This window comes from Perna viridis, chromosome 6 (genome assembly GCF_037379345.1).
Source record: "Perna viridis isolate PV_CMFRI_1.1 ecotype Kerala chromosome 6, ASM3737934v1, whole genome shotgun sequence".
NCBI lineage: Eukaryota > Metazoa > Mollusca > Bivalvia > Mytilida > Mytilidae > Perna > Perna viridis.
Window position 1 is genome coordinate 42,605,468 of NC_142450.1, and position 26,179 is coordinate 42,631,646.

Genomic DNA, 26,179 nt, shown 5'->3' on the forward strand with positions numbered 1-26,179 from the left:
ATGACAACGTTGCTTATTTTCAATTTTTATTTTCCTCAAAAGATCATGTAACAAATATAACAATAGCACCCAACTACGTGAATACTCAAAGACACAAGCTGGTATACGATGTTAACCAAAGCAACGTTCATATATACTATTTTAGGACTATTGGACCCTTATTATGTCTAAAAGATGATGTGTGTCTTCACAATACAGTAAACAACATATCCCGATACATATGTTCAATATGCTAAAAATGAAAGATTTGTAAACAAAATTGTAGAATAACGAACAAAACTATAAGAGAAAATTTAGTTTGATTCAAAGGAAAGTATTAATCACACTATGTTGGAATTATCAAAACACAAGTAGAAATGTACTTTTAGTAAAGATTCATCCTTAATTCCAACAATTTCAATTTTCGTCAATACATATCTTTGTAATCTTTTCCCCGTTGGATTAGTAAAGAAATTAGCTACAAATTTGTTTTCCAACTTAAACGTTATCTTCATCATTAATCGAGAAAATCAAGAAGAAATTGCTCGAAGTTAGCTTATTATATGTAAAAGATGATATGGTATCGATATTACATTCATACAATGTCATGTTCTTACATCACTTAATATTCTTAACTTTGATTAATTTTAGTTTTAATGGAGAGATTGCTTTATGGTATTACTATAAAACATGATTCATTTCATGTAGGTGTGAAACATATTTGTAAATTATGTGTGAATATTTATATTCATCGAGGACGACGATATATTAAAATAAAAAACGTGGTAAGAAATGATTACTTTTTTTTAAACTACTTGTATTTAAAGACCGTAATTATTTCTGTATTGTTTATCGAAAAGCTATATTAGGAAAACTGTACACTGATAATTACTTGCACTCACATAACTTACACCACAAAATTGAGTTATATATTGCAAATGAGATCAATTGTAAATCTTTCTATCTAGCCTTGTACATAGTCATCTGTTGTACTGTTTTGAATGATAAAAACTCTTGTCTTCTTTTGTTTCAAATCAAAATGACAATTTTGTAACCTGGAGGACTACATAAAGATTTCGTCACAACGTTACCAATTATACCAAATTTTAAACATCTTCTTTACGTTGACAAACTTACTACTTGGATGCCTTGTTAAATTATGGAGTGTCGATTGTAAATCTGACTGACTGTGCTATTAAGACGACTTGTTGACTGTATTACTTAGATGTTTTATTCAGTTGAAAGGGTGATAATATCAACTATGACTATTTCCCTACAATCCACTTTAGTCATAATGTTAACGTACTCGATTTTATTGTTATTAACAACTGTTAAGATATAAAAATTGATATATAAGACTCCGATTTTATCTCCTAATCAACATTAACTAAAAATACATAACGCTATGTACGAATATAGGTAGGACTTCATAATTTCAAGAAAAAAAGATTACTTAGACAATATCAACTTATTTTTTTAAAGTTTAAATAAAAACAAAAATATAATGACTTATTCCCTCCCTTTTAGAAAACGATTTAAAAAAATAATAAACGACCTTGTTTTGAATTACTTTTACTGTATAATGAATGAATGACGATTTCATCATACAAAGTTTTTTGTAATGACAATTATATGCACAGTTGATAATAAAACAAACAGCACCAAAGCATATAAAAACAAACAAAAATAAAACTACAGTTAAATATTAGCTTTTTTTCTCTTTATATGCAAGTGTATTATTTTACCCGTATTATGAAATACCGCCTATAGACAAATACATATTGCTTAATGATGCCCTAATTTTTTTAAGGAGATTCATACACATTGAGATCTTCAGGATAATAGGGTCGACTATAGTTATTTCTGTGGTATATCTCTTCTTTTCCTCTTCAACATACAATATTGAAGGAGTTCGGTGTAAGAGCATTGATTGTAACAACATTCACAAACAATGCCTTGAAATCTAGTTCCAAAAGATCTTTTCTCTCGCGATAAATACGATAGAGCTTCTCGTTTTCCTAAAATAATTCCCTCTAATGGCGATAACCTAGGGTAGGAATCTGGAATGAAATTATTAAAGATAATAATTTACTCGTTTAAAAGTCTTTGTTGTCAACTTTGCTACGATTTGTTACGGAACAACAGTTCTATAATTACCCTTAAACTATTCATCTATTGTAAATGATTCATCTAATGACAGTTATGGACAGATGGAAGAACCAGGAAGATATTTAATTCAGATAATTAAGGTATATGTATAAATCTTGGATCAGATGGATTGTTTTTTTAATTATTATATATCAGATTTACTTTTGCATAACATATTCATACCTTCATGCGTTCTTTTACCAGCACTTGGAATGTTGTATGATCCGCCACAGGCAAGTTTCAATATTGTTGATAGAGAATTTCCGCACAGACCATTACTGTGATCTCGGCTCTCTGTCGAGCATGTTCGTTCAAATCCACCAAGTACAGGCGTAAGTATCATAAGTAAAACATATGGCAGGATTCCACTACAGCTCATTTTCTTGTTCCAGCACTGAAATATTTAATAATATATATTGAGATGTTGGAATTCTACCATCTTATTACTAGTATATTACTATATTGGTGTATGTCATGCATGACTAGGATCAACATAGACTAATGGTCCAAAGATACATATACATATACATGTATAATCAAGTCTAAGTTACATCCAAACTCTGGAATCGATGCAAGGCTGCACATTGCGATGCAAATTAGGTCGCTCCCTAGCGGGGTTCGCCCCTTCTCTGTTATGACGTCTATTACACCACTAATTACTGCACAAAACCCAAAGCTCTAGACCATTCGGCCAACTAGGCTATTTAAAAATACAGATTTTATTCACCGAGTGATACTTCCTTGCAAGTAAATCTAGAGCATGAACATTTATAATTTAGAATAATCAAGGAAACCAAAGTTACAGCGGTAATCAAAGAGTAATCAAGGAAACCAAAGTTATAGCGGTAATCAAAAGAATGTAATCCAGGGACAAAGACCAGACATGGAAAACAGATATACACAACAAAGAACATAAAGTAACTAAAATCATACATACATGTACAAAGTAACAAAAGCAAATGTGCAACTCGGACTCCACTAAAATATTGGAGCATGGACCAGGTGCACCGGTAGGGTAAGCGTCCTCTGCTTTTCTTGAAACACCCGCCGAGTTGGTCATAAAAAGTCAAGTCAGGGGTAGACGAAAGAGGAAAGGAAAACTTTGATACGTTGAACATGATATTATAAATGTTCATGCTCTAGATTTACTTGCAAGGAAGTATCACTCAGTAAATAAAATCTGTATTTTTAAATAGCCTAGTTGGCCAAATGGTCTAGAGTTTTTTTGTTTTTTTTTTGTATTTGATCGTTAGTTGGCTCATTTTCATTATTTTCAGTACACGCTCTTTCTTCATTAGTTTGATAAATAATTTCCTAGGATTATTTCAGCCTCGTGTCGCTTTATAACAACACCGTGGTTTGATCAGAACACGAATGTTCAGGTATATCTATTTATATCAAAGTGTTCCTCTACATGTCAAGCCAACTTTAACAACATCAAAGGTTAGGATATCTCTTCCGTTGCTGTAATAAACAACAAACAAGTAGAATTACGTCTGTCATCGTATGAAAAACAACTGGCAATGATACCAGATTGTTTCATAACATATATCAGAAGATGGTGTGATATAAGGCACAGTACACAAGTTTAATAACTTGGTTTAGTAGTGTTACAATTTTAAGTTAATTGTCATGCTATGCATAATATCAGTAAGGAAAATGCAAAAAATATTTGGTTTATTGAAAATAAAAACAATAAGTTTTCGACAACTCTAACAAACACCAGGACTTCAAATGTAAGCGTCTTCATAACTGTAGGTACGAGAACACAATTAATTTCGTTTTCTCATTTTGACATATAAAAAAATCACCGCTTCAAGCTTAATAAAACTTCACCTATGTGGAAACATATAAAAGCAGATTTCTATAAGAGTGCCAGAAAAATTCATCATCACCCTTTATTTTAGCACCTTTGCCTCGGAGACCCCGTAGACATGAAACGTGACCACTGCCAAATGCCCTAAATTTTGACCTTCTTCCACAGGACCAAATCACAATTTCCACATAAAATTACAGTATGAAAAAAAGTTCCTTGTAAATTTTATCCTTTTCTTACATTTCTGCAGCAAATACTAAGTAATAAAGTTTGGAACAGCAAAGAAAAAAAATCAGGAAGAAACACATTTAAAAAAAAAGGACATACTTGTACACAACGTCTTGGGTGTATTTGAGGCTTGGATTTGAGTATTCAGAGAAAATGAGAAATTTGTTGTGGGTAAATAGGGAGACATCAGAACACCTGTCCTTCGTTCTCTTCCCTACAATCAATTTCAGTATTGCTATAGTAGTTTGAAGACGGAGCATACGCATGCTTATCATTCGTTAATAGCTTGTTAATATTCAATATTTAAAGTCCTTTTGAAACCAAAAAATATCAACCTGTAGCAGCGTTAATAACGTCATACAAAAGGAAGGAACATTCTACAGGTTTTTTTATAATGATAATGGCAAATGTTCTGGGAAACTGTAAATCTCACCTCGTCTTTGTTTTCGTGCTACCGATCTATAAATTAGAACCTCTATATTCGATACACAAGGAATAATTGATAATTATTTCAACTGATGTGTCATCTTTAATCCTAATTTTACCACGGATGAAGTAGCTTAATAATCATGGGAAAAGATCAATGGTCCGACATAGTCATACGGATTGTCACCTAATCTGTTAATGTGAACATGCACATTGGCACGTTTAATAAATATCCATGTTGCGTAAAGATGTGGGTTTATATGGGGTGGATAAAATCAGGGTGATGAGTAAATGGCTAAATTTCTGAAAGTTTGTTTAGTTTTTACTTATTATTACATTATATTTAATATTTGAACTGAACGAGTCTCCGAAATCATTTATCATAGAATATTTCAAAAACTAAAACAAAATCGTTCCTAGTTTTCTTATTATTTACTATAGTTGTCTCCATCAGGATTTGTTGGTGCAGATCGTATCATGTCTGATATATGACACAAGGTGCTATATCTGCTATTTACACGTTCCAACATGGAAGACGTCATTTTGCTTGTGTTTCTTGTTAGTAAACTTTCAATGAACTACGTTCAACAATTATTTTATGAAACTGTTTTATATAACCTAAAGCAGAACGCGATTTAAAAGTTATACTATGGTAATATTAAGCAAGACTAATTGCACTGATATTACGGATATAATTTATTACTAATGAGGTCGTGTTTCCAATGAAATAAATATATTTTTTTTGAGTCAGCAAATCCATTTGTCACGAACACCCTGCTTAACCTTACTGGTCTCATTAATAGTGGTTGATTATAACAAAAGTAATTTACAAATCATTATGTACTGATTTCAAGCTACGGATTTACACCGTTCCTAAAATTGAATAAAAAACAACGGATCATTCCGCAGTTATCTTCATAAGGTCAGTCCTTGTCTATGATGGTGAAACTTAAATTCTTTGTAAACGTGACGTTCTTCCTGTTTCCTGAGAGAGTATACAAGGGAACAAAGATTTCAGTGGTATTCAAAAGATAAACATTAGAGGGGAAAATAAACACATACAAAAAGAACAAAAAATAACCAAAATAATCCGTATAGAGAATCAAAAGTAAATGAGCAACTCAAACTCCAATAAAAACTGGAAGCATGGACCAGGTGTACCGGTCTGTAAGAGTAGGTCACAGTGTCTGAAGTGTTCTTAATCACAAGTAATTCGAGGTAAATGGAATGTATTAAATCCCCGAAACTAAGATTGTTTGAATAGAAAATAGTTGTATGCATAAATAGCAAAGGGATTGGACACAAGTTACTTCAACTTATAAACGTCCTCTTCCGTCCTCTCTTAAGATTGTTTAAAGACAATATGTCATCTACAACCGGAAAATGAGATCGAGGGATCTGGCGCAACGATGTTACTTGTTTTGAATCAAAGTACAGGAATAGGCCAAAAAGAAGCGGGCACAATTTTTTCCCATTGAAATACACAAAATGTTGAAAAATCGTCCATCACAACGGACAAATGTGTTTTCAAACAAACAAACAAACAAAAACTCCAATATTTTGACAACATTCTTTTTTTACAAAGTATTGAGAGTTTCTACCAAGTACTACGTATCTGTATCTAGCTGTATTTAGGATAACATGGATGTATAATGTTTTGAGTCGGGATTTCAACTGAGACTGGGAAAAGTAGTATAATAACCAATCAAACATTCACAAATATGGTACTTTCTGAATAAAACAACATGCATTCATCTCCCACATATATCAAACGTATCAAGAACGATAACTCTTATAAATATAATGTACAATCTATAAAACTTAATCTCAAAAGTGCAGCACCCGAACGACAATCTGGTTATGAGGTCTAAATCTGTTTCAAAATTAGAAACCAAAGTCAATTTTGAATGTGTGGATACGTATCAATCACCTCCCATCAGATAAAGATGGGATCTTAATGAGTACAAGCTAAAGCATGTGTTCGCTTTAACAATGTACCATTATCACCTTATTTGCACAACAATCTTCGGATTTAGGTCACAGTGTCCATTTTGGTTATTTTGGTACTAGCAGTCTATACAAGAAGTGCAAATATGTTAATGCCAAGTACCTTCTTATTTTATTCGGGCATTGAGTGGTCGACAAAACATGGGAAATTCAAAGTACAAGATTTACCTTAATACACATAAGTAATTTCTTCTAAAAAGACTGTCAAAACGAAGAATTAATATTCGAGGTATTTTAATGTAAATAATCATACTCGCTAGCAGTTTATTGTAGTACCTTTGGTATCGTGAATTCGTCATTCTCGAAATTCAATGTGTATATATGTTCTCAAATCATAATTTCAACATCGTATCGAGGATAATAAAGAGGGGAAAATCAACTTCCAAGTATGAGAAGGAAAACCAACACGTTCTCAAATAGACAAACCATAAACATATACACCTTTTTTTATAAATTTCTTAACGTTGAAAAAAAAAGAATACAGGTACACGAGGCTCATTTTATGAAACAAATTTCTCCTAAGTCACTCTATCAAATAAAAAGCATTTTAGAGAGTCATTAAAACATGGTTTAAATTGGCATTCTTTTCCCCATTAACCTCATCTCAAAGTCGAAAGTAAAATAAAACCATCTTGTTGATATACGTATTGAGCATTCACAGATATACTGTGGAACAGTATGCAGATTACAAAGGTTCTGTAGCACAGTATGCAGAAAACAGTATGCAGATTACAAAGGATCTGTAGAACAGTATGCAGATTACAAAGGTTTTGTAAAACAGTATGGAGATTACAAAGGTTCTGTAGAACAGTATGGAGATTACAAAGGTTCTGTAGAACAGTATGCAGATTACAAAGGTTTTGTAGAACAATATGCAGATTACAAAGGTTCTGTAGAACAGTATGCAGATAACAATGGTTTTAAGACAGTATTATTTAAATGGTCCGACCAGGTAGGATGATTAAGTACCATATATAACGCCTTTTGTAGAGCAAAGTCATTTTTATAGTAATTGTTTAATTGATTTCCAGTTAAAGCAAGTTATGTTCGTAGTAAATCATTCCTAGTCATTCAGATAAAATATAAAGCTCCTAGAATTTCATCTTTTGGCTGCAAGTATTGGGAATGAAACGAGACTGAAATTAAGCCGAATATTGATACATTTCTATGATACAACTAAAGATTCATAATAAAACAAAGAAACAAAAACTGATGAACATGATAAAAAAGGAAACTTATCACTGTAATTTTTTCCTCATTAACAGGAAGTTCAAATTCTTCCATCATTAACACACGATAATTAATTCAGATTCAAACATGCGAGAACCATAAGTGCAGTTTTCATTTTTGACAAGTTAGTAGTATAAAATAAATATCATTTAGATATAAGTTTGAACCGATGAATCAGATACAAACAAAAATTTTTCGCATTATTTTTATTAACTCTGAAGCATCCGTGGGTTAATTGGACAAAAATAAAAATGTAACATATAAACCATCCACTTTTAAGTACAAAATCTATTCCTAGTATGCGTTAAATTAAATGTCATACTGTTAAATCAATAGATTTTATATAAAATATGAAATAAATAGTACAACAGCAACCTTTTATCTTGAAAAGGTCACGATATCACTTAATTAAATAATGATACTACAACTGGACAGTTAAGCATATAAAAAAAAATTAAAAGTGAATGAAATGTTTTATATTGTAAAGAGCAAACGAATTTTTTTTAAAAAGAAACTCACCACAGGCTCTTCAGCCTTAGTGCAGATGATAACAACTGGTTTGCCCAATCTTCGGTGGTTATCCAGTCAGAACTTTCCCTAACATCAACAAATAAATAAATACCATACAAGCATCTTAATTTCCTTCAAAAAAAACCTCGGAAAGTTTTCCCCGCTCACTGCCTTTTACCTGAATTGACAAGGGCTGACTAACCACCGGTGTCTGTTATTTATACCTAACTTCATGTCCTTTAATTATCGCCAACATAGAATACCGGGATTCCACGTAAAATCAATTGCTATCAAATACTTTTGATTGGATAAAGTATAACAAAAGTAGGCTTGATCGGAAGTCCTTACGTGGCGTTTTTTCTCTTTCTTTTGATTTTATACTTAGACATTTCTCATGCAAAAATGCAAAGATGTTCACTTTTTTGCTCATTTTTGTTTTGTTTTTGTTCTGTTTACTGTTTATTTCAATTTTGTTTTGTCTTTAGAAATATCTTTTCTAATAATTATGATGTAGATAAAAGATAAAATATAACGAAACCTTCATCATATGGAGTGTTTCATATAATTGTGCAACTAAACCTCGAGAACATATGTATCAATAGAGTATTAAGATAGTTGAATGATCTATACCATAAACAGATGATAAGTTACTCTGGACATTTCCTGTCTATCACGGGTTCAAATATAACCTAAATAGATCATTGAACATTTCATTGTCGGGATTCGTTATCAAAAGTGGCTAAAAGCGACTAATCCTATATGTGTACCCAGGAGCCGATATGATCGTCATGAGTGCTTATTTGTTAAGCCAAGTCTTCATGAGTGACTTCCTCATTGGTGAATATTTGTGTAGAAATTTTTTCATGTCTTAGTAAAAATTTTTTTGGTCCTTTTAATTTTTTTCTTTTTTTTTCTTTTTCTTTTTTTTCTTTTTTTTTTTTTTGGATAAAATTAATTATACATTTTCTATCGACTGTGCCGTATGAACACGAAAAACACATTCTCTGATAAAATAAATTGACATTTTATGATGACATTAGATGCCTTATTAGGCATTTCAGATGTTTTTCATCTGAAAACAAAAAAAACAAGGAGGGAGTCAAAATTTTAAGTCAATATAATCATAAATAATGGGTTTCTATTCTTTGCGATATACTAAATAACAACATGTACTTTGAGACCTTCTAACATTCCTGGAGCAGATAGAGTAATGACCGAAATTTAGGAGCTAACGCAATGTAAACACAAATTTTATCCTTGGGAAAACACATGTTCGTAATTTTATTTTATGCATATGCTTAAGAAATACTTATTACGCAGAAATATTGTGAAATAAAATACGGAAGGTGTCACTTTATATTCCGGCGAAAGATTTTTTACTCTTGCAATTTGCGGAAAACGAAAAATTCCGTTGTCTTCTTTTGGTCTTGTAACCAAAGAAGATTTTCCGTGATTTCTATTATTATGTTAGGTCAGCATCGGGTATACCCAATTTAACATCTCAAAATGCAAAAAGTAAAATTGATGCATTGTAGAAAACGAATAAAATTAATCATGAAATATTTTGAATATAAAATAAAATTAAGTTTCAAAAGCAGAGTGACTATAATAGCGGACAAAGTCCTAAATACGGTAATTAGAATTTCACCTATGACCTAGGAAGCACCGAGAGCCCGATTTCAGTCGGACAGGAAGTTAACTTGTAATGCCGCGCAATGATCTTTACTAGTTTTGTAACTTTAACAAAAAAGAATTTTCTTAGCTCACATTTTGTTCAACTCCGTAGAAAAATAAATTTTAAGTAAATGTAAAACTGTTAAATGCATATAAATATAAAGAAATAAGTCTTAGTTGATTTAAAAAAATGCAAAATGTGTTATTATTATTTTTTTAAATATCAATTATTCAACTTCGTCCTCTTACAGGTTATACATCTATCTTGTATCAATTTTAGGATTTGTCATTTATCATAAGATAGGTGACGTCCTTAGTCCTAGTGTTGGGGCGACTTGTCCTATCCGTTGCACCTACACGTGATTTCCTGTAAGATTGAAATCAGGCTGCGAACATGCAATAACAAGCACTCCGGGTTTTATAATTTGATATTATAACTCTCCTGTAATAAAGATCAGTTTTTAGAATACAAGTTTGTGTCTATATCCAACAAGATGTGAGATGTTGGATTGCCAAGTTTCATCACCTCCGGCCATTTTATAAAAAAATAGACAACAGGAAGCAAGTAGTGGTTGTGCTTGTATTCAAACAAGTCTGCTGCCAACTTAGACCATGGCCGTTGTATAATTTCTGAAATAAAACTTAGATCATGGCCGTTGTATAATTTCTGAAATAAAACTTAGATCATGGCCGTTGTAGAATTTCTGAAATAAAACTTAGACCATGGCCGTTCTAGAATTTCAGAGATAATCATTGGCTTTTTTAGATTAACATTTTGGTATTGAGTGCAATGTTCACAGGATGTTCAAGATTCTCAATGTCAGTAGCCATGCAAATCCAAATCAATAAAATACGTGCTCTACTTTTGCACTTGACAATTCCAAGGTGTGATCCCTTGATTTTGTCCAACATTTCATTTTGTAGAAACTTTGGAACAACTTCCTTGTTTGACCTGTACATGGGGCCATCAAAAATTGAAAATTCGTCTCGATTGACCAGTACGGTCGGAGAGAGTGTGACAAGTCTGATTTGTCACGTGACCATCCTTCAAAAATCACATCTTGAAGCTTAATAAGATGTTATCTGCAGAAGTTTCCTTCTGATATTTCGCATACATGTCAGGTGAATACAAGGATTAAAAATGATTATTTTTTCGAGAGTTAAAAGTTTTGCCTTTAAAAAATCCTTTTAGCTCATTTTTGATGACATAAAATAAGAAATATTTTTCTTTTTATATTGCGAAAATCTCGCGAATAAGAACGAAATGTTCCATATGAACATTATTTTAAAAACATGAAAACATGAAAGAAGACTTAAATGCCTTAATACTAGAGTTTCCTTGAATTTAAAAGCTGCCACTTTTGAAATCGATAAAAGTCAAAAACGTATCTAGCAGCGCCATTTATTTATATGAAACCGACGTCGTGATCGCTTAATTATATAAAATATTTATTACCAAGTCCGTATTGGTTTCCATTAACACAGTTTATGATTTGTCTTTCTTTTTTTTTTTTTTTGTCGCTTGTTTATTTATTTGTATTATGAGGTTTTACAGTAGAAGTTAAGTATTTTCAATCCGCAATATTCTATCTCACATTAATAGCAAATAATACTTATTTTTTTCAATTTCTAACTTAATCTAGTCCAAGTTCAAAATACATATCAACAAGGCTATCGTGTTCCTTCCTCATTTCTTATGAACAAACAAGACAAACACTTCGCATATATTAGCAGTAATTACGCGTTATAGTGTGAAAGTAATGTATTTTTATTGGTTTATGAATTGTTGTTGCGAAATTATGGCGTGAAATACGAATATTTAATATGATGAACCATAAACGGCTTTTGTATGCAGTTCATACGATTAGCGTGTAAAACTTAATCAGAATTTCTTATCAGAGATGTTTTAAGCACTGACCATAGTCTGAGATCTTTTTTGAAATAATTAAATGTTCCAAATTTTGGAGAAAAAAATTCTTTTTACTCATCCACTGAAATAAATTACAATAATGATTCTGTATTTTCCCCTTTACTTAGTTTAAACATATTTATTCAAGTATATAAGCACAAGCAAATACAGTATACACATTTACATAGAAGCTCATGGTAGGATTCGGAAAGAAGCTTGATATATAACAAGGTATATTTTCAAATAAAATTGATTTGGGTTTCTGATGAAATCTAGAAATACATGAAATCATTAACCATCGACATGCACAATGTACACATAATAACGGAATAAAAAAATAAAAATAAAAATAAAAAGCTGAATCACTTTTGAACTCCCCTAAAAATACCGTGGGAGACAAAGGTAAGCATGTAACATTCAACTTCCACTTTCGGTATTGATTTACCAATCGGAACTACTGGACCATTTCCGCTACACTAAAAATAACTTTCACCAGTGTAACCAGAGAAGATGAGTAGTTCCAATTGACTAGTTTACCAAAATCTGTAACGTAGTATTTTGAAGTAAGTTTACACTTGCATTTATCTTTACTGAATATCGGCAAAAAACACCGAAGCGTCAAAATATATGGGAACACTTAAATAAGTCAAGATCCAGGTACATGGCCTGAACTTGAAAACAGATATAAACTAAATAGGGGAAACACATTACATGCAATAAAACTAAAGCACTAACAGTATGAACTCCCACAATGCTCTGGAAAGACTATAAGCATATCCTGCACCGCCAACGCCAAATAAGTATAATCCGGTAATGCAATAGGAGCAATAATGCAGCATCCTGACACGAGCCACAATGATGTCCCATCATACACAATTCACACCTGGGCTATACCATTCAATTCAAGTACATGTAGAAGCAATGGACCAATGTGATTGGCGGTTGTTCATGTCTCATGTTTATACTTAATACATCCGATCTTTATTTATTGGCAAAAACGAATCTGAAGATGAGATACTAAAATATTTTGTTTCTTTAAGAAATTAATATTGTATTGTTTATGTTAGATTATTGTTTGATTCATGTCATAGTTTTTTAAAGACTTGAGTACCAAAAATATAAAACACACTTAATGATAGTGATTTTCGGTTTAAGGCATTTTTATCATGGTCCTTAGTCAGTGAAAAAAAGGCCTATAATTTGAGTAAAATAATGCTCTTATATTATATTTTATACAGAATCAGTTTGGAGAAAAATAACTGAGAGAAATGAAGGTAGTTACACGAAAAAAGCAAACCGAAAAGTCGAGTATGTCGCATTTACGGGGCGCCAAATGAATCTTGATCTTTTTGTGATCAAAATCAATCTTGTATACACACAATGGAATTTCTGTCGAACAAAATTATGTTATACAGACTTGTTTTATGATCACTTCAATTTTGTGCCACAAAAGTCAATTTTGTATGCAAATTAGTTTACAGAATCCTTTGGATATGCAAATGCAAATAATGAATTCTCTCTCATTACGATGTTTGCAAGACGACCCCTCAGTGGATGTTGTAACCGCTGGTCTCGCAGGTTTCCGATTACTTTGATCAAGAGAATATCATATGGTTGATGCACTATTCTGCAAGGGTAATACTTATTTAGATATAATTACTTACTTTTTGCAGAATAGCTCATTACCCATATATGTCCTTGTCCGAAGTAATCGGAAACCAGCGTCTGTGAGACCGCTGGTTACTATCTCCAATGAGAAACTTTCTTACAAAATCGTGATGAGAGCATTCATTTGCATATCCAAAGATTTTGTAAACTAATTTGCATACAAAATTGACTTCTGTGACACAAAATTGAACTTTGTAACACAGGGATTTTGTTATGACAGAATTCAATTTTGTAAACACAAAGTTGAATTTTGTGACAAAATTTAATTTTGTCATAACATTTCTCAGTTTTTATTATGCAAATAAGATCACGGAATCGAAACTAAACTAATTCCATACAAAGTTGACTTTTGTTATCCAATATTTACATTAGGTAACAAAAGTAAAGTTTGTGATACAAAGATGAATTTTGTAATGACAAAAGTAACTTTTGTCCACTGACAGATTACTGTGTATATGTATTTCAGGAAGAAATATTAGGTTCTAACAGCCCACAAGCTTTAAGGCGCACGATATTCCTCAACCCAGTTCTACACAACTGTAAAATAATATTGCCATTTGTTATAAATTTTCATTTTTATAGACGAGAATAAGGCTCGATACCAACTTATATCAGTCAAAGCCTTCACGTTCCTTCTTTCCATTTTTTCATTGAATTGGAGTGATATCTGGTGTTTCAGTTACCCATGCAATTGTCGTCTGAATATAGCTGAAATATTGCTGCTCGGACGTTAAACCCCAACAATCAATCAACCCATGCAATTACGACATACGTTTTTTTTTCTTTGCTTGATCACAAACTAATTTTGATGTATAAGCCTTTTCATTGTGATGACATAGTTATCCATCAAATGGCTTTAAATAGCCGTATGAATAAACTGCATTATCTACTGTAACAATTTAACGAGCTGCACTTCGGATTTCAACCTGCACTGACTTGAACAGAACCCACATTCCAAGACGTGTCTATACTTTAATTGAATTTTCAATCCAACAGCTTTACATCATAAATGCAACAGCTCAAGTGTGGAAATCAACGTTCATTTAAAAAAGGAGAAAAACAAATAGAAAAATATAGTTAAGTGTATCATGTGACGTACAGAGTTGGTGCCCCTACTTAACAGATCAAGGGGTAATCCCGTGCTATGCAGATGTTATTCTTACTGGTCAATAATGGTTTTAACACATGATGTCAAAATCCAAACCGTTTCTCATTAGCTAATGTAAAAACATTTTTCAACATAACGTTACAACCAGACCGAACTAAGGAGATAGACCTCGGGTAAGCCACACAACTCTTACAAATCGTTGGAACGTTTGTATTCACCATTTTATACCAATCGCATGTAAGCATTAAAGTAACCTGGACTAATTTCATTCTGTTTCAAAGGGAAGCTTGAAAGGCCTTGATGACATTGTATATGATACAAACATATCACTGATTTGAAGAGTTATGTCCCTCATCCCAGGTCTACCTCCTTAAGAAACTTGCCATGCTAGCAGTGACGTTTTAGTGAGCCTGGATGGAGGATTTATTCCCTCACGTAAGCTGACTGATTACTGGCCCAGAATATCAATAAACAATGGTACGTTATCATTAGAAGATCTGAAACAGTATCTCAAGTACTATCAAGTGGATAAATCAGTTCGCAAACAGACATACGGACACACTTCCTAGAATTAATACCCATATCATATATAAACAAGTACGTTTCATCATGATTGTTCTGATTAGATCCCATCCATTACATTACTACTGAATGGATAACTGTGTTGGCTTAGAGTCAGTAATCTGTAGTTTATCATTGTTTGATGGGGGTACAGTGACACTGATCACTACATCTACAAACTAGCTGAATAAGCAGTCTTAAGTAATTGTTTCCTATGCTGGTAGTTCATTATAAACTAAACATTTTGATCAATCTCAAAGAAGCAAATCCTTACAAAACATTGTGAATTTAGACGGCGGTGTATTAAGCGGTACATACTGTAACACGTAAGGACAAGGAAGAGAAATTGAATGTTTTTCGTTGTATGAAGTTTCCAATATAGTTACTGTTACACAAACAGATAGAGCAGCGCACAATTATTTCTGGGTATGACATGGAAAGTTCATTATTCTTCACACTTTTTGATCCTGTTCGCATAAACAACAGTTGTTTTAGTCTGAGAACTCATAATTCATTTCTTTGAGCATATTTTGCAACAAATAAATTTTCCTGCAACTGACATTGATAAATTGCAGACATGTGGTCAGTAAATGGTCAAGGCTAAGGTCAGAAAGTTGTCAGTACCTCCTCTTTGGTGTCCATTGTGCAAAGTTTAATCCTGTGCGAGGTCACTTTACTACTGGCGGTCATTTGATAAGTAGTGTGCTCATATGTATATAAACATGCAATAAAAAGATGAAAAATTAACATTTACATAGCTTTCTTTAAACATGCTATTTGTGATGAGTTTTGTAGTGTTATCATCATGATTTATATAAAATTGCAAGAAATTTGTGGTCGTTAAATGGTATCGCGCTGTCCTTATGTCGTCGCCCGTAGACATTTGGTTTTTTTTGTGCGATAGCTTGAACATTAGTTGGTTGATCTCTATAACATTTTATAACAAGTTTCCAAACCATAAAAGAAGGGTTGGTTTTTATTCTGGGGAAATAGTCCCAATGGCTTTAGAATTAGGCCAAAAAGGGACCAAAACAAGCATTTCATAGAATGTAAGACTAATCAAGGGAACCAAAGTTATAGCGGTAAACAAAAGAATGTAATCCAGGGACAAAGACCAGACATGGAAAACAGACATACACAACAAAGAACATAAAGTAACTAAAATCATACGAGTAGGGACCAAAAGCAAGCATTTTCAATATTTCCGACATTAACTTGAGTAAAACTGAACGAATCTCTGAAAGTGTATTACAATATGCCATATCCAAAAGGACAACTGGGGTTGATTTTAGGGGGTTGCCAAGCAATAATAAAAGGCCACAAAGAGGCTAGAAGCAAGTATTATGTCTGATTGCTAGATAAAAACTTCAGTAATTATTTTGAAATTGTTCAGCAAGGTATCATACTCCAGTTGAAAAGTTAGGATTGGTACTGGAGGTTTCGACTAGTTCCATTTAGAAATAAGGGACCAAAATGTGCCCACTTCGATTCTGGTTATATTATTGTCCTATGTCATATATCTGATTGTAATCAAAAGTCAAAACTGTATCAAGTTTGAATGGTTTGTCAATACTTACCCTAACTGTTCAAGGTTAAGACTTCTGCAATTGTCCCTCGCTGCGCACGGCGAAGCATTTTATTTTAATTTCTTTTAAAGTACATTACAAAAAATTCTTAAATAAGTAAATGACTTTTTTTTAAATTCATTATTCAAATAGCGCAAATAAATCATGAAAGTCTAATCCTACACATAACAAGCAGAGAAATATTATGATATAATGTTACCACTAGTTTTTATTTCATATTTAAAACCAAGTCTACGTGCTTAGAAATTCATGGACATCTTAGTGCAATGCAAACACTTCGCCATTTGAAAAGGTATTAAGTAAGGTCGATTTAGCGGTCAGAAGATTAAGAAATCAATTAATTTCTCACAGGGATAATGCATTAACTAGATTACAAAGTCCATAATTGACCATCTGACCACTGAGGCACGCAGTGGGTCAAAGGGTAAACCACTATACGGAAATATATGTAAAAATTCCATCATTTAAAAAAAGTATAAGAGTTGTAGCTTTATGAAATATCAATTATATCTATTGAAAAGGGGGAATAATGTATACTAACGAAAAATAAAATTAGACAAAATACAAAATAGTGAGAAAAAAATGATGGAAAGAGAAAAGAGAGTACTTACCTTTGTTTTCTCTACTGTTCATATACCCTGTAGTTTTAATGAAGACACACATTTAAGAGGGAATAAGGGGATTCCGTGTGAACTGTTATCCAACGAGGAAATACGAGGAATAATTCCCCGGCGTAAAACTCCTCCAGTAGGAAAGGCTTGTGACTGAACAGTAAAATCGTACGGGGAAGTCAAGGTCACTTCGCAAGCAATTATCGCAGAGATACAATACTGTTATATTTAATAGGATTTTCGCTAATCCTTCAGATGTATCATTATCAACCCATTCATTAATCAACAGATTACTTTTATTTACTTGTGTTAGTATGTGTGTCAATAAAGCGTTATTTTTCTGTTCCCTTTTGCTTTAAGGCACACGCTGTTAGAAACTTCCGTGGTTTTAAAAATAAATTTCGTAAAAGTAATGTATTATAATACTAATAAGTTCTTACTTTTACTTTTAGATCTTTATTTGTTATGCTTTTCAAAATAAAAACCTGTTTTCAATATTGAAATGTATAATAAGTCAGGGATGAATTCTCTGACTTTGTTATTTCAAACATTTTATTAGTAATTTTTTTTAAGAACAACATTATCAAGAGAATATTACACTTACTCGTGCATTACTTAAAAAAATAACTTGGTAAATATGCTTTGTATCTTCTGCCGGCAACAATTATCTTTCTAAGGGCATATCTTGAAAGGGTTGTGTAGACACCTATTACAACCCCTTCCTTTGCTATGAATGTATACCCATTTTTATGCTTATAATAATGTCCGAATCAAATCAGACAAATAAGATAAATATTTGTTTGACGTCAATGAAGTACCAGTCTGTTAGTTTAACCATTTACAGTTAAGTTAGACATTTTGTCCTTAATCTAGTTCACGAGAAAAGATGATTTCTCAAAACGACGGATGCGTTTTGGAGACATAAATATTTATAAGCTCGAAGTTATGATTTTTTAAAGTAATTTTGGCCTTTTGAAAAACTTGAAAAAAGTTGAGTCAATAAGACGGTCTAATAGTACAAAACATCACATTACTATTGACACTGTCGTAAAGTGTGACAAAATAATTGTATTTTTTTATATTCTGATCAATTTACGTTGGGTAATGGCAATTTTCTGTAAAATGTTACAAAATGTCCCGAATTTGTACTTTTCTAACCATATTGTATTGCATAAAGTGAAAGTGTACAGAACATACGAGATAAAAACTATTTTAAACACAAGTTGCTTATGACAAGATCTTCTGCTTAGTAAAATTTTGATATGTAGAAATAACCACGGAGGGACTTAATCTTACAGTTTACAAGTCATTCACGTGATGTTATATGTAAGTTAAATTTTGAATGTCCTGTACGAGTAGACTGACTTCATCAAAATCCAGACTGTGATTTGATACATTAAATCAATCTATCTGGAAATACTACAGCGTGAAATAAAACTGGAATAATCGTTTTTGAAAATATTTCGAGGTTTTTTAGGATTTATATCATTATGTAATGTCTCTGTACCATTGTATTTATAGTGTTTGAAAAGTAATAACTATCTGAAATACGAATTGTAAAGTTTGTGCTCAATCGTTTTGATGAAGTTGAGAAAATACATACATGTATAGTACCTGAAAGCGTGACATTGTGATAGTTTGTACTGCACAGGTTCACTCATCTAAGAGTCATTGCCCTGACAATTTCTTCAAGTTTCTGATTTAAAATACCTTGAATACTACAAACGATCGTCATGGCAAAATAAATTAATTATAATTTACACCACTTTTTTATAAATATCTGTCGCTGAAATGACAGTTTAAGAAAATGACTGTATTACCACTTGCAAAAAGTCAAAATTTTTAATTTGAACCAAAAAATCAAAATTTCATGTTCATAAAAGTCGAAATTAAAAGATTTTATAAAAAGTTAAAATTTTAAGTTTTAAAAGAATCGATTTTATAAAAAGTATTCGTACATTGTACGTCCCTAAAACCGTCCCGTACAAAATCGTGCTCGACACAATTGTTTACATTTCAAATGTATCTTCCTTTCTATACATTAACTGTTCCTTTATCGTGAATAAACGGTAGAACGAATAGAGATAACGCCCACTATTTTTTCCAATCTTATTTGTCTAAGAATGCTTTCAACAGTAGGTCGTCTCGCAATTTTGATTATTTCGAAGAACTATAATTGTGTTCACTTAAAGTTGTTACAGTTAACAGTCTGAAATCAAAGTTCAGAGGCACTGAGTCAAGGAAGACCTAAAATATATTAATCCAAAATTATAAGCTAAATAAACAGATCAACCGGTCATTTTTAAGAATAACCAGTTGTTTTAATGCAATTCATATTTATAGTTCTTGTTTTTTAATTTTAATTTTATTTATTTATTTATTTTTATTTTTTTCCTTTTTCTGTGTGTGTGTGTGTGTGTGTGTGTGTGTGTGTGTGTGTGTGTGTATTTTGTACTATCGCTTCTGGTATTGCTGGCTGTGTTAATTTATGTCTTCGAACTTCTCCTAATTTTACACTTCATATAAATTCACTGGGAATCACTGACTATTAAGATTAGATTTATCTTCTTCAAGTTTTTAACATTTTTACAATAAATAACTACCTTTCTCTAAGAATTTTGAACGAGGATACAAATTCTTGCCGTAAACACTACTATGCAGCTTATAGGTATTACAACTAAAAATAACTATATATTTCGTATCAACTTTTCAGTCACCTCATGAGCAATTTTGTATTGCAATTAAGTTGGAAAGAGACGATGATATTGAGATATGTTGAATACAGGAAATATGATGTCTTTATCACACATTCACTTTGAGTATATAGTAAATCTTTTCTGTGTGGTGTAATTTGGGCAATTTTAAAATTTTAAAATGTGCAATGAATCATTAAAATTTCACGATATAGCGCTCATCGCTCAAGTTTCAAAGATCATCACCCCACAATTTCCAACACTCGGCGCTCATGGCTCAATCATTCATTGTTCAAAATCATTGTTTATATGTATAATTTTATACATTCTGTCTAAGATCTAAACCTGTTATTCAATTAATGTAATTAGATTTATTTAATTATAGGTCTGTGATTCTGTTAAAGTATGAAAAAAAAACTTAAAGATGCTTGAAGTGATTATCTTTCACAAAGTTAAAGAGTAAAGTAATTTATTAGTGCAAGTACTTTTGATTTATATTAAGATCTAAAATCATTGTATAAAATGTGAACAATTGTGAAATTGAGTATTATACCAGTACGGAAACTGCGGCATACATTTATTTCAATCAAAATATTTTAAAAATGACATATTTTTGCAAATTGTATGAGTGTGAGCAGTTTTAATTTCCATGAGGGTCTAAGATTATTGAATAAAACGATAAAAGTTTTAAATTAACTATCATGTGGGTGGCTGAGACACATATTTTGATCAAAATTATTTAAATATGACATTTTTTTTGCCAAATTTTGAGTGCGAGCACTTTTGATTTCAATAAGGGTCTTGAATTATCATATAAAATGTAAACTTTTTATATTTTTACTATCATGTGGGTGACTGTGACACATATATTTCAGTCAAAATTCTATAAATATGACATTTTCTTGCAAAATGTATGAGTGCTAACGCTTTTAATTTTCATGGTGGTCTAAAATTACTGTATAAAATGTTGAAATTTGTCAATATCAATACAATTGTCATGCTGGTGACCTGTACATTTGTAGTATTTATATTTAAGTGAAAATTCTTCAAAAAAAGTCTGTGTGAGTGCGTGCACTTTTGATTTACAAAAGGGCTAAAACATTTTGTGAAAATGTGAAAAAAATATCAATATCTACATGTATGTCATGTGGATATACATGTAACTATGACACATAAATTTCAGTCCAAAGGCTAAACAGTCATGGTCAGAGGCGTAGTGTCTGGAACGGAAGGTAAGGTTAGTGTCGTACTAATAATTATGTTGGTATATTGATTGCCATACATAAATTGAAAAAAAAACAGTATATTAACTAAAACAAGTTTAAACATAGCAAGGCTTCCGTCGAAATTCAAGTGCTACGCCTCTTTTTGCTGAATAGCGTATGTACATTTGTAATTCAGTCAGAGGAGTATTTTCTAGCTAGTGACTGTCAGAATCTGCCATCTAGGAACACTTGTAATCCACGTAATTTAGAAGTGGATTTAACTTCTATGACTAGATAGGTAATACAAATCAAAATGACGTCAAGCAGAATAGTTCTACATTGTACCCAGAACAGTTTCTGACAGGAGAGTGTCACAACTCAAGGTAGATTATGGCAGAACTTGTTCAAAGCCCCGACATATCATGACAAGGTGTATCGCGGATTAGGACAGTTTCTGACAGTTTAGAACTGTAGTATGACATCAAAATCTGACAGAATCGAAGAGAGGTTAGAAGAAATCACAACTGTGCAAATTTACAGATGCTTTATACTGCACATACATGTACATGCACTAGCACTTGGGCATCACTTTGTTTCTTGCTTAAATAGTGTCTGAGCACACAAAAATAGTTTATACTTTTACTTTCTTCTCACAATATCTTCTAAGTGATTACCACTGAAAAGAAGAACCAGTGTTGCTTCAATGAAATAACTGTAACAATGTCTTTGATGAAGGCAATACATGTATGTTACAAAGGTCAAGACATAACTGTACTTAAAATTCATGCAACTATACATGTATATGGAAGTACAGAAATCCCCTTTTTATTGGGAAAGGTGTGGTGGGTTACGAATGTAACGTACATGTAGAGGCCCAATTTTCTGCGATGCTGAGAAGATTCGTGGTTGGTACGATCGGCTTGTAAATGGTATGTATACAGAGACGCGCTTCGATGTTTTATGGTCTATGTGTGGAAAAGCGCATCTGTTTACGGTCAGCTTGTTCTTGTTAACTTTGCTTGTTTGCTTGAACTTTATTTGTAAACTGTTTAACATTAATTGCCGAGATTCCAAAACGCCATTCATGAAGATGAACTTGAATACAACCACTTACATAATTGATCGAGGGTGAAAAGGAAAAGGGAAAGGAATGTCACATCACTGTCGAAGAATTGTACACGACGTTTATGGTTAGAATTGATAGCAGATTATCTACAATAGAGAATAATATAATCCAGATTGACGAGCTAAATAATTCTATGAATAACTTGGTAACTAGTTTCAAACAGATGAAAACAAAAGTTGAAGCAACCGATTCAACAGTCGATATCCTGAAAAAAAGAATACAAATCCAAAGAGCAAGAAATCGAATTTATAAAGTTAGACAATTCCGTGATCGACAGCGAGATAAGTAGTATTAGGGGTGCTATGAGTGATCATTATAAGAAAAATTACAAGGGATAAGCAACGTTTTTGACGACTTTAAGAAAAAACTCGAGAAAAATATCCGAGATGTTTAGCAAATGAAGTCCTACATAAATAACGTTGTGTGCAATTTTGATGCATGTGACTTCTGGTGACCTTAATCCACGCATGTGCAGTAAGGGTCTCTTTTTTTTTAAAACAAATCTGATTGCAAAGCGAAAGTGGTAATCAATGGCAAGAAAGACCGTCGGATTCAAGCCGTAAAATACATATGTTCGAATATAATGCCGGGATCCTTTTAAAATTTACGTATCGTGATATAATGTGGCACGAATATGGTCAGTAAATGTCATCATTTATTTGAAAACTAATCAAGAAATAGATGAAATGAATTTTATTTTTTTTAAATGACGGTTAAATATTTTTAACTGAGCTATCGATCTTCTTTGTTTAAATAAACGTTGTTTTCACAATATTCTGTAGGTATCGACATTTATTGCTTCAACTGCAATTGGATTACTACAAACTTATTGCATTGTATCAGCAAAATTCAGTGGAATCAAAACAACAAATTTGGCAACTAATGCAGCTTTAAATCACGCCACCAAAGAACAATGAATACCGGGGACCCCATAAAAGTTTACTATGCAAAAGGGTTCTTACAAGCAGAAATAAAGAACACATTTCTATACAAGCATGAAATAATGATAAGCCTCGTGCATTGGAAGCGCACCATGAAAGGAGGCAATTTAATTTCCCCTTTTTAAAATCGTTGAAAGAATCGAAAAAAAGATGACGAGCAATTATGGTAATTTGGAAAAGAACTCCATGTGGACAAGATTGAAAGAGTAATCAAGGGAACCAAGGTTATAGTGGTAATCAAAAGAATGTAATCCAGGGACAAAGACCAGACATGGAAAACAGACATACACAACAAAGAACATGAAGTAACTAAAATCATACATACAAATTAACAAAAGCAAATGAGCAACTCGGACTCCACTAAAAACTGGAAGCATGGACCAGGTGCACCGGTAGGGTACGCGTCCTCTGCTTTTCTAGAAACACCCGCCGAGTTGCTCATAAAAAGTCAGGTCCGGGGTAGACGAAAGAGGAAAGGAAAACTATGACACGTTGAACAAATCAGTTTTCATGGCGCAGATGGATACACCGTAACGATCCACCAGTTCATGATGACGACCATAAAACTTCTGTATTGATGACTTCAATCTTGTAGCAACATAACCCTGCTCCAGAGGCCTATTTGTAAGAATTCTAGCGCGATACAAACAGTCATAATGTATGAGTTGTGATATGAACACTCAAAGTTCTTCAGGTAAGATTTTAATTAAGTAAATATTAAATTATTCGATAAATGCATTTTCATTTTCAAAATGCGCTTTTTGACTATAAGCAAAAAATGAAAATATCCGATAAAAACATGAAAGTTATATTTAAAATGCGTGTATTTTTTGTTATAGAACTATAGGATTTAACCATGTATTATTCTGCATTTATTTTGTTTTATCAAAACGATATCATACAATGTATGTTTATGAATGTGAAATAATTTTTTAATTCTCAGGTTAAAAGAGACGACGTCAGATTAATAATGCGAGTTTTGGATCCTCAAGGTACTCAGTTACGAAAAGCCAATCATTCTTGCACGAAGACAATACAGATGCCTTGGTCCGAACTTTGTATGGCATATCGATGGTTCCGGCAAGGTTAATTCTTTTGGATTATGCATCCATGGAGCAATTGATGGCTTTTCAAGAAATATTATATGGTTAAGGGTCGGTATAAGTAACAATAATTCTAGAATTTGTGGCCACTTACTTTTGATTCCTTTGAGAAACTCGAATGCGTTCCTTACCGCGTGAGGTCGGATTTGGAAACAGAATGTAATGGTAAAGGGACTTCAGATATATTTCAGACGTAACGCAAACAACAATGAATATGCAATAAATAGTTTCATTCAAGGCAAAAGTACTTCCAACCAACGCATTGAAGCTTTATTGTGCATTCTGCGTAGAATGGTTGCCAGGAGTTTTATGAACATTTCCAAAGATTTACAACTTGCTAATATTTTCGACGAACAGAATTCGATCCATGTCAGAATGCTTGAGGTTTTGTTTTATGGACTTGATTGCAGCCAAATTTAACGAGTTCGTTAAATACTGGAATCTTCACTAACTTAGAAGTAACAAAATTTATATTATGTCAGTTGAAAAAACCGGAATAAATGTACCAGTACACGAAATTATATGGCGCGCAAGACATGAAATGAGAAATATATAGAGAGGATATTGAAATTTGCAAAGAATTCTACAGGTGTCCGATTCCGAGGAGAGGTTGTTCCCAAGAATTTATGAACCTTGTGTCATTGATAGATGAAAATGTAATCACACAGGTCCCAGATACTATCGAAAGTGCTTTGGGTTGATATTGAAATATAATAGATTCAACAGATGAACACTCTCTATAATATGATGAAAATGTATTAAAAATCTTCTTGTATACTTAAGTACCAGTCTTTCTAAAAATCAGACAGAAGGCGATTCATGCATGTCAAAAACCCATCGAATTTAGTTTTATTTTTTGTACAGAAATTGTTACTGATCACATAACCAGTTGAAGTTTTTCATTTGGTTGTTTCGCTTTTAAAAAAAAAAATATATAGATTGTACATGGAATTTGCACTTTGCAGAGTTATTGTTCTTGATTTGGACGATTTTAGAAGAAGATGAAGGTATGTTTTTTTTCTAAAATGTGCAGATCTGAATGTAGAAAAGCTGGTCATTATATGAAAGCATAGTATATGTAGACTGAAAAAGCATTGTTTGTTTGGTGGGGTTTTCTTCACCATGAATCATTTTATATAAGTACCACTGGCAGTGTCTGAATTTTATATGGACTGGTACTTAAAACGCCAATACGATTTAATGTAAGGTTGGTTAAACAGGTTGTGGACGTAGACGTCGAACGACCAAAAACCTAAATATACTAGTTGAAAAAAGAAACGGCATTCCCGTTTAAATTCAGAAGTAACAAAACTTTAAATCCTTAAAATGCAGATATTTTCTTACACAATGCCAAGATAATTTAGTGTAGATCGTTTGGAGGCAAAAATTGAAAAAATCGGAAATTCCATGTAAAGGTATGCAGTTCTTTTTTCCATAAGTATAAATTTCCAGCAACAACGGTGGAACATAAAAGGAAACAAATCAAGGACAATAACTTCTACAATGGTAGATATATAGTGATCATTCATTTGTATCTGTCATACCCTCTCTCCTTCCGTTCGTTCATCTATTCCTGAAATAAAATTTGCTGTATTTTTCTCAGCTTCTACACATCACAGCCGCATAATATTTTCCAGATTCTTATCGGTA

The 26,179-nt window shown here is 32.3% G+C and overlaps 1 protein-coding gene across 2 annotated transcripts; it reads right to left on the reverse strand.

The window, feature by feature from the left end:
• Positions 1 to 13: 13 nt before the first annotated feature.
• LOC148615048 (con-Ins Im2-like) lies at positions 14 to 17,720 on the reverse strand. Of its 2 annotated transcripts, none has more exons than XM_088589661.1 (3): positions 17,462 to 17,720; positions 2,311 to 2,521; positions 14 to 2,039 (listed from the first exon to the last, which is right to left on the reverse strand). In XM_088589661.1, exons 2-3 carry the CDS (start codon positions 2,504 to 2,506, stop codon positions 1,837 to 1,839), a joined length of 399 nt encoding a protein of 132 aa, XP_088445787.1. In that variant the 5' UTR covers positions 2,507 to 2,521; positions 17,462 to 17,720; the 3' UTR covers positions 14 to 1,836. The 2 variants fall into 2 exon arrangements, with proteins under 2 accessions (XP_088445787.1, XP_088445788.1); XM_088589662.1 differs by lacking the exon at positions 17,462 to 17,720 and adding an exon at positions 8,354 to 8,516.
• Between the last annotated feature and the right edge of the window lie 8,459 nt (positions 17,721 to 26,179).